Raw genomic sequence first — 10,075 nt, 5'->3', positions numbered from 1 at the left:
CGCGGTGTGATGCGCATGGTGAAGAAGAGAGCCATCGTCAAGAAGCTGCCCATCGTAGAAACTCTGGGTACGTCAGTCACAGCACACACACGAAGAAAACTCCGTCATTTAGCACCAGGTTTCTGATTCAGAGAGACAGAGGAACCCTGATGCTTCCTGAAATAAGACATGTGGTGTCTCTGGTTGCTCAGTTTGATCCAGTGACAGTCAGAGGAAAGGAGCAGTCAGTCAGTATCAGCTCAGGTGATTTTAGTTGGACGATGATTTTGTCGTCGTGTTCGTGTTGTGATGTGTGTGTTGCTGTTTCCTCCGTCAGGCTGCTGTAACGTGATCTGTTCAGACAAGACAGGAACTCTGACCAAGAACGAGAGATGACCGTCACTCAGCTGTTCACGTCCGACGGACTCCACGCCGAGGTCTGAGCCTCCGCCTCCACACACCTGAACAATAACATGTTTCACTTAACGTACAGAAACAAGAGGAGAGCTGGAAATAGGTGAAGGTGAAGTCAGTCAGCTGGAGTTGGTGGTGAGACAGTGAGTCAGAGCACCAGAGCTAAAAACTGGTTTAGGTTAAAGTGTGTTTTGTTTGTTGAGGGATTTCTCTCCAGTTCTTTGCTGCTGGTTTATTAAAGCAGCTTTAACTCTTAAAACACTAGAATTAGTCTGTGAGCTTCAGTCAGTTTCCTGCAGCCCGCTGAGAACACTCCGACCCACTTCCTCCGTCTGGAACTCCCAGCTGCCAGGCTGGGAAAAATGGGTCAGGTGACTGGTTCTAACCTGCTGTGTTCCTTCATATATATATATATATATATATATATATAAAACGATGGCTGCTGTCAGAGGTCACATGGAGGTCGAAAGGTCAGACGTCAGAGTCAGTGTTAGTCCAGTTTGTAGGTCTGAGGGAAAATCACACGTCTGAAATGTCCGATGTGTTTCCCTCTTTTCTTTGTCCTTGTCTCTGACCTGTTTGTCCCCGACGTCGTCTCGCAGGTGACGGGCGTCGGCTACAACAGAGGCAGGAGAAGTTTTTACTGAACGGAGAGATCATCCACCGGCTTCGCCTGCCCGTCTGTGAGCAAGATCGTAGAGGTGAGTTCACATCAGAATCTGTTTCTGTTTGTCCTGAGTTTCCCTGCTGCGGTGGGAGAAGAGACATTAACGATCTGCTGTGTGTGTGTGTGTGTGTGATGTTAGGTCGGCTGTGTGTGCAACGACTCGGTGATCAGGAATCACAATCTGCTGGGGACGACCGACGGAGGGAGCGCTCATCGCCCTCGCCATGAAGGTAAAAAACTCCTCTCTCTGCGTCACAGAGCGAACAGCGTCCTGAAGAAGCTTCCAGAACAGACGTCTTCCTCTTCTTCTTCTTCTTCTTAATTTCTGCAGACTGATCTTTCTTTTTTTGTTCTTTCACATTGAGATTGTGGATCAGTGTGAGCTCGGAGGACGACGAGCGATCTCGTCTGTGCGTCACGTTTTTTATGAATGCTGGTTTAATGTTTAATGTTTTATCATTTTCATCCCATCAAACCTCAGTTCTGATACAACTCGTTCATCAGTGTCTGCCTGCAAATAAAATCAGCCGCACAGAAGGTTCCTCTAAGAAGAACTCATCAGAGTCTTAAATTATCATATAACCAGCAACAAGAGGCTTTGTCCTCAGTCGGACCTAAAACACAAACACACATTTTCTCCTCATAAAGGATAAGTTTTGTTATTTTAGAACCTTGGCTTTTCTTTTCCACGTCAGAGTCCGTCCACTAAAGTTCAGACTAACCACAAACATCTCTATATAACACTACCAGACTCCATAGAGAAAAACAGGGATTTAACCAGGAGCTGCTGGAATACCACTGCTTCCATCTGTTAGTGTGTCTGTGTTACTGTGGGACTTTCAGTGCTGGGAAGAAGTAATCAGATACTTTACTGCAGTAAAAGTACCACACAGTAACACAGACACACTAACAGATGGAAGCAGTGGTATTCCAGCAGCTCCTGGTTAAATCCCTGTTTTTCTCTATGGAGTCTGGTGCTGATATATAGATCTGACTCTCTCTAAGTTTTTGTTTGTTTGTGCAGCACTTTTGTTTCTGATCAGCTGTCTCTGATCAGCTGTCTCTGATCAGCTGTCTCTGATCAGCTGTTTCTGATCAGCTGTGTTTCTGATCAGCTGTGTTTCTGATCAGCTGTGTTTCTGATCAGCTGTTTCTGATCAGCTGTTTCTGATCAGCTGTCTCTGATCAGCTGTCTCTGATCAGCTGTCTGTCTCTTCCAGATGGGGCTGGAGGGCCTGCAGCATGAGTACGTCCGTCTGGAGGAACAACCCTTCACCTCAGAGAAGAAGTGGATGTCTGTTCGCTGTGTTCACCGCACACAGAAGGTCTGTACACCCTCCACCTGTAATCAGTAATCAGTAATCAGTAATCAGTAATCAGAAGACACTTTCAGTCTCCACATGATGAACAGTCTGAGCTGTTTATACTCAACTCTGTCATTGATCCTGAAGAAAAGACAGAAACTCAGATAAAGATGTTTCCAGCTCATGTATTAAACATGAACTTAGGTTTCCTGAAGACGTTTTCTTTAAATAATGAAATGATCTGTTTTCAGACGCTTCAGTCAGATTAAAATAAAGCAGCTAAACTTTACTCTTCATCCTGCTCCAGTTTTCATGAGGAAAGTTGTATTTTGTGTTTCTCTCTGTTTGAGCGTAAACTGCAATTAGTTTTAATCCTAGTTTAACCTTTTCAAACACACAGTTATTGATGAGGCCTCAGTGAATCAGAAACAGATTAATCTAAAGCAACACAAACATTATCTGACGTCATCTTAGTTTTCATTTTATTTTATGAACAGTTCTTCTTCCTCCTCCTCCTCCTCTCTCCTCTCTCCCTCTCTCCTCTCTCCTCTCCTCTCTCCTCCTCTCCTCTCTCCTCCTCCTCTCCTCTCTCCTCCTCTCTCCTCCTCCTCTCCTCAGGATAAGCCTGGAGTCTTCTTCATGAAGGGGGCGTATGAGCAGGTGATTCGTTTCTGCAGCTGTTATAACAGCCGAGGATCGACCCTTCCTGTGACCCAGCAGCAGAGGGAGCTCTACCAGCAGCAGATCAGCTACATGGGCAGCGCCGGCCTCAGAGGTACAGACACGTTACAGAGGAATAAAACCTGAGCGGTTTGTTTCAGCCCTGAAGTCCTGACGCTCTCTGCTCCCTCCCTCAGTGCTGGCGTTTGCGTCTGGTGCGGAGATGGGGAACCTGACCTTCCTGGGTCTGGTGGGCATCATCGACCCTCCCAGGGCCGGGGTCAAAAACTCCGTGGGCACGCTCATCAGCTCAGGCGTCGCCATCAAGATGATCACCGGAGACTCCCAGGAAACAGCTGTGTCTATAGGTCAGACAGAGAGACGCAGTCAGAGAGCTGAACTAAGGAGGACAGAGCAGGACCATGGTCTGTAACCTGTCCTCTGTGTCTGTGTCCCTGCAGCCAGTCGTCTGGGTCTGTACTCCAAAGGCTCCCAGTCTCTGTCCGGAGAAGAAGTGGATCAGCTCGACCTGCAGCAGCTTTCACACATCGTCCCCAGAGTGAGAACACACTCCAGTTCATGGCTGTGGAGGTTTCTCTTCCTCCCCTGAGGTTAAACCTGGTTTAAACACAGACCCTCTGACCCAGACGCTTCCATAGAAACTGAACCTGGGTGTAAGGTCCAGGTGTTGAACCTTTAGTGAGGCTGTTGTCCTGAGAGTCGCTGACGTGTTGTAACTAAAACAATGAATTCCTGTAGAAGCTGAGGAGAAGCAGCAGCTGTGGTTTCTGCTTGTTGAAGCTGTGTCTTCTCTCTGCAGGTGTCTGTGTTTTACAGAGCGAGTCCCAGACACAAGCTGAAGATCGTCAAGGTGAGAAGACGAGATCAGCTCCTCTGTGTCTTCAGTGGACTCTGCTCTCTGAGCGCTAACGTCTGCTCTCTGTGCAGTCTCTACAGAACATCGGCGCCGTGGTGGCCATGACCGGCGACGGCGTGAACGACGCCGTGGCTCTGAAGGCCGCCGACATCGGCGTGGCGATGGGCAAGACCGGCACCGACGTCTGCAAGGAGGCGGCCGACATGATCCTGGTGGACGACGACTTCCAGACCATCATGTGAGTCAGACGCCGGGGGAGGAGGGAGGGGGACACTGAGAGGTCTGGACCTGATACCGGTTCAGGACGTAGACTCCAGACTCTCCTGCTCCTCTGGTCTCGGGGTCGACTTTAACAGAGCGGTGTGTTCTCTGTCTGCAGGTCGGCCATCGAGGAAGGAAAAGGAATTTATAACAACATCAGGAACTTTGTCCGTTTCCAGCTGAGCACGTGAGTGAACCGACGCCGCCTCCGAGAAAATCCTCTGTCTGTACTCTGTGAACCTGCAGTTTGATCAGCCTGTCCCTCTGTCTCCCTCTGCTGGTCTGCAGGAGCATCGCAGCGTTGGCGCTCATCTCCCTGGCGACGCTCATGAACTTCCCCAACCCGCTGAACGCCATGCAGATCCTGTGGATCAACATCATCATGGACGGACCCCCGGCTCAGAGGTACAGGGGCATCATGGGATTTGTCCCCGCTGTGTAAAGTCTGTGTAGTCTCAGGTGTCTGACTGTGAGCGCTGTGTCCTCAGTCTGGGGGTGGAGCCTGTGGACCAGGACGTGATCAGAAAACCTCCTCGTAACGTCAGAGACAGCATCCTGACCCGCGGCCTGATCGTCAAGATCCTGGTGTCGGCCGTCATCATCGTCTGTGGGACTCTGTTCGTCTTCTGGAGAGAGGTGCGGCGCTCGCTCTCCTCTCCGTTTGCTCTGAGGCTTCGGGACAGATCAGACTGTGACGCTGCTGTTTTTGTTGTTTCAGTTGCAGGACAACGTGATCACTCCTCGAGACACCACCATGACCTTCACCTGCTTCGTCTTTTTCGACATGTTCAACGCTCTCAGCTCCCGCTCTCAGGTGAGACCTCCTCAGACCAGGTCTCTGATAAAGATCCTGACTTTAATTCTCCTCTGCAGGTGATTCTTCACAGATTATTCAGATGTTGATCATTTCTGCTGCAACAGAAAATCAGTGGCAGCTGATTTATTCATTCATCAAGAGAAAACACCCTGTGAAAAACACTCTGATAGTTTTGTTTCTTTTCAAGACATAAAACATTATTTTTGTCATTTTAACCTCCTGAGACCCAAACATTGATCTTGTATCTTTTTGGGATCAGAAGGACCTGAAAGACCTGAAAGACTAAAAACCATGTCTTTGACAGGAAGTAGATGTTGAAAAAGATGAATTCAGCATCTGTGGACAATGTGTTTATTACACTGTATAACAACATAAAGTTATCAGTGTATAAGACTCTTTATTTTAATGCCTGAACAATTACGATTGTTAAATCGTAAACTTGAATCAGGTTTTGTTCCTCTGTCTTGATCTCAGCTGTAGAACGTGTTGACAGATTCCTGCCATCTTGTTTTTACACGGTTGAGTGCGCTGTGATTTTGTTCACACTAACAAGGACAACAGGTCTAAGTTTAGCTAAATTAAAATATGAGGTGCAGCAAAAACAAAATGTAATGTGAGGTCTCAGGAGGGTAAATAAGTCAGAGACTTTGAGACCTGATGTTTCAATCAGTTTCCCTGATAGGAGTGTGTTTCCGGCTGTTCTCACCTGTGAATAAAAGCAGTCAGTAATGTGTCGTGCTGTCGTTGCTCCTCAGACTCGTATGGTCCATGAAATGGGTCTGTGCAGTAACAGGACGTTCTGCTTCGCCGTCCTGGCCTCCATCATGGGCCAGCTCCTCGTCATCTACTTCCCTCCTCTGCAGAACGTCTTCCAGACGGAGAGCCTCAGCATTCTGGGTAAGAGCCGGCTCTTAAAGGAGCAGTTCACTGAGAAGTGTTAGCGTGTTAGCGTGTTAGCTTCAGTGTTGTTGTGTGTTTGCAGACCTGCTGTTCCTGGTGAGCCTCACCTCCTCCGTCTGTGTGGTGTCCGAGCTCATCAAGATGGTGGAGAGGTGGAGGGGAGCTGAGAAGACCCCGCCTACTGACGCCTTCCACGAGGTATGACCCCCCCACCATCACCCCCCACCCTGTCTGGGCTGAAGGACTCTGAGGTTTGGAAGAAGACGAGGACGACGAGGAGGATGAAGGTGACGGGGTTTAGGATCTCGCATCCGATGGCACTGACTAATTAAGACTGCAAGGACTTGTGGGATTTTCCTGTGAGATCCTCAGAGGGAGGGGGAGAAACTCTGGTCTGGGACTGGAGGACGCTCCTCAGGGGGAGGGGGGGAGGAAGGAGGCGAACTGGACTTAGGTGAAGCCGGGAGGACGTCCTCAGTACGGTTACTACTGAAGCTCGTGGCGTCCGTCCCTTGGAGCTCGCGCCCCCTCCGTGCTCGGCCTCGACGGAAGCTTCTTTTTGGGAGGGGGGAAACCGCCACGGACCGACCACACCTTCCTGCCGAGACCCGGCTCGTTATTTAGGATGTACTTTAAGAAAAACCCTCTAATGAATCAAATGCTAGAGACGTGTGCAATTGTTTGTGTTCTCCTCCTGTCCTCTTTTTTAATCTGTCATTAGAAGGTGTTGACCACTGTTCAGCTGCTCGTCATGGGTGAATAACGTCTCAACACGCAGGACGACTTGTTTTACTTCCTCTGTAGGTGAGTTTACAGCAGAGGGTGGAGGTGTGACGCTACAGAAAACCCGACACAACAGGCTTCATTTAATTCATTTTATTTGACTAAAATTCAAGTTTTCTGTAAAGGTGAAAGCAGCGTGAAGAAACGTGACAGTGCAGCTCAAACATTCAGTGAATCTAAAGCTTTAATTTCATAGAAATCTAAACTTTCTACAAGGACCTTTTCATTCAGCAGAAGAAGCCAAAGGCCCTGACACCTGGACTTTCCTTTATAAAACTAATTAACAATCAACGTTAAAAGTAGATTTAGTTGTTATTTATTGAGACCTGTTGTTTCACAAAACCAGTGAATCTTTATGAGATGAAAAGTTGAGACCTGAGGATGATGTTCAGTGAGAAAAAGCTGCAGCTGATTGATCAGATCGATCATCATCATCATCATCGTGTGGATTTGATCAGTGACCAGGCAACGACTCTGTGTCTGATGTTATAATAATAATCATAATGTAATTCAATTTTTTTTTCATTTTAACATCATATGGACATTTCCTGTTATTCTGACTTCAGATGTTCTAAAAGGAAAATCTAGTTTTAATGAGACGTGCTGACTTTGTGAAAGAACAAGAAAGTACGGAGGCTCAGAGGAGGAAAAAAGAAAAACAAAAAAAAATGAAGAAAGTTTCTTGGGATCTTGTAAAACTCTCTCAGTTCAGATTTTTCATGACTTTTCATCAACAGGACTTTCTTGAGATCTTGTGAAACTTTTGCAAGATCTCCAGAAAGTTTCTCGGGATCTCGCAAAAGTACATCTTTTGTTTTGTTTTGTCCGCTCTGGGCCTCCATAAGAAAGTGAATTGTTTTGATAATTAGAAATGTTTCCTGTAAAAAATATGACAAAAAATCATCGTAATGTGAAAAACTTCCTCCTCGTAATAACTGAGAGAAGATTTTCAGTCCAAACTGTCCAATCAGAGAGCTCCCCGTCAGCCCATGTGACTTTGTGACTTTGCTCAGCCTCTCACAGATTTCAGACTCGATGAGATAAAACTTGACCGACAAAATAAAACAAGGCTCGAGCTTTTATTTTAGAGGACGTGTGCGTCTCCTGACCTCACTGTGTCTAACACTACCCATCCACGCTGATGCGTTTCACTTTTAAAACTCATCGCTGTTGCTATGGTTACGCCTGGCGTCCACACTACTCTCTCCCTTAAACCTGAGACGTTCAGAAACGCTGCTGGACCTGCTTTAGTCTGAACTGGTCCACGTTCACTTCCTCTGGACCACCAGAGGTGGACTCTCAGATAACGACCTCGGTGCGTTTAGTAGCAGCTGTTTAATGTAGGATTTTCTACGACTAAACAACCAACCACAGAGCAGACGATCTACTTCCTGTTTACACCGGCACGCACATGCCCAGTGCACGTGACCGGTCATGTGATCAGGCAGAGGTCGTTTTCGTTTTAAAATGAAATCGTATCAGTGTGAACGGAGCCTAAATACATGATAAAGTTCAGGGGGACTAAATGTACCGTTACACCTCCACTTCCTGTGCTCGTCTCTCTGATCCATTCGTTGCGTTTCATGCTTCCTCTGCGCACACTGGTTCATTTAAACCTAAAACACTCGGACACAAACAGCTGCTGTTTGAAAGGTGACGGAGAGAAAAATAAAATCCTGACGCTGTGCGTGGAATCAGGCCTCAGAAACCAACCAGACTCCAACACGACGGTGCCGACGCGGTCGCTTCAGGGTACAAACACTTTAGTAACTGCTCTCTCATCCTGTGCCTTAGAGAAGTCATCGGTCGTTTGAATCGTCTCCACTGCCGTGGAGGAAACAGCCCTTTACTGACGGACATGGCTTTTCTGTTTCTTCACATCATTTTAAAACCAATCTCCCCCAAAAAACTCAGCCACAGCTTTTATTTCCTGTTTTTATTTTCTGATCAATCTCTCCCTGCACCTTTCATCCTTATAAAGATGTCATGGTGCTTTCTGGGAAATGGAGTTTACTTGGCGCTCTTTGATTTGTAGATGTTTTTTATTTATTATTTTCCTTCCGAAAGGCACATCTGCACAGGCTGAAAACACGACCAGCAGAGAGGAGGGAGAGACCTTCACTCTGCTGCTGTTTCCAGAGTTAAATCCTCTTTTCTGTCATATTGACTGTCGGTGTTTTAACAGAGATGATCGTCAGCGTTTTCAGCGTTTTATTTAAGATGTGTTTGGAATAAAAGCTGATTTATCTGATGGAAAAACAACAGCAGAGTCCAGGTGTTCTGTTCCTGAAACATGAGTGAACACAGAGAGGTTTTATTTTAAAGCCTGAGTCTTATTTTGTAGCTTTTCCATCATTTCCTGTTTCTGGTCTGAGATCTGGTCCAGGAGGAAAACTGAGACTCCTTCACATCTCCTGGTTTTCTGACAGCAAACTGAATATTTTTGTGTTTTTGACACATTTTTCTGACATTTTATAAACCAAACGATTCATCAAGAACGTGGAGAATAATCTTTAACTGCCTAAACCGGAGGTTTGTCTCACCTCCAACTCATCCTGGTTTTGAGTTTTCGTCTCCACATGTGATTAAAATCTCCAGTCCAGACATGAGTCCAGACCACATCGGTCGGCTCTGTTGTGGATCCAGACGTTCGGACAGTTTGTCTCTGGTCTGAGCTCGTTGTATAAACTGTTGGTTGTGTTTGTGCCGAGTGTCGGGGCCAAACGTGGCTGGTGTCAGGTCTTTGTCTCTTTACTGCTGAACAGAGTCTCACAAAGCAGAACGGATCCCCCTCCTGTCCACTACAGAATCCTGATCCCTAAATCCGGTCTGACCTGGACCTGAAACCATCAACTGATTAATCAGTCAGTTAAATCGTCCTGTTTCAGCTCGGTACACATTTTATTTGACACTGAGCTTTGAGAAAGTCTCGTTGACATTGTTTAATGTTTTGTGACATTTTCATCGACCAAACGATTCATTGAGTAATAATAATAATTGTTGGTTGCGGCCGTCGTCAGACACAAAGCTGTTCTCACCAAGAATCTCCAACTAACTGAGGCGTTTTAAAGGTGATATCTGCGTGAAATAATGATTATTTCAGTCGTCTCTTCACACAGTTCTCCACACTTTAAAAAAACAATCGATAATCAACAGCTGCATCAACATCATGAGCATCAACATTAATACTTTAACAGGTTTAACTCTCGTCTTAAATATCACTGTTTGCTTCAACACTTCCCTTAAACAGCTGCAGCCAACAGTTACTTTCATCAACAGCTGAATTAATCTGTCGATTATTTCCTCGATTAATCGTTTGTTTTATAAAATGTCAGAAAACTTTCACCGTGTTCTTTTTGTTCGACTGATCCTCCAGAACTTAATTCAGTTTTCTGTCACAAAGAACAGAAAGT

General features: G+C 46.3%; 1 protein-coding gene across 1 annotated transcript; it reads left to right on the top strand.

Annotated features, from left to right (window-relative positions):
• Positions 1-15: 15 nt before the first annotated feature.
• LOC108892703 (calcium-transporting ATPase type 2C member 1-like) lies at positions 16-9,791 on the top strand. The gene is given in 16 exon segments (XM_051068042.1): positions 16-67; positions 996-1,072; positions 1,200-1,247; positions 1,249-1,290; positions 2,281-2,385; positions 2,983-3,139; positions 3,222-3,392; positions 3,486-3,583; positions 3,845-3,895; positions 3,973-4,139; positions 4,281-4,349; positions 4,451-4,567; positions 4,651-4,798; positions 4,881-4,976; positions 5,735-5,876; positions 5,962-9,791. Coding segments are annotated over 16 exon segments (1,662 nt in total). The 3' UTR covers positions 6,084-9,791.
• The last annotated feature ends 284 nt before the right edge of the window (positions 9,792-10,075 follow it).

Source organism: Lates calcarifer, unplaced genomic scaffold, assembly GCF_001640805.2.
Source record: "Lates calcarifer isolate ASB-BC8 unplaced genomic scaffold, TLL_Latcal_v3 _unitig_2351_quiver_1365, whole genome shotgun sequence".
NCBI classification, from domain to species: Eukaryota; Metazoa; Chordata; class Actinopteri; family Centropomidae; genus Lates; species Lates calcarifer.
Note: the sequence above shows the minus strand (reverse complement) of the source record. Positions and strands in the feature narration are given on the sequence as shown.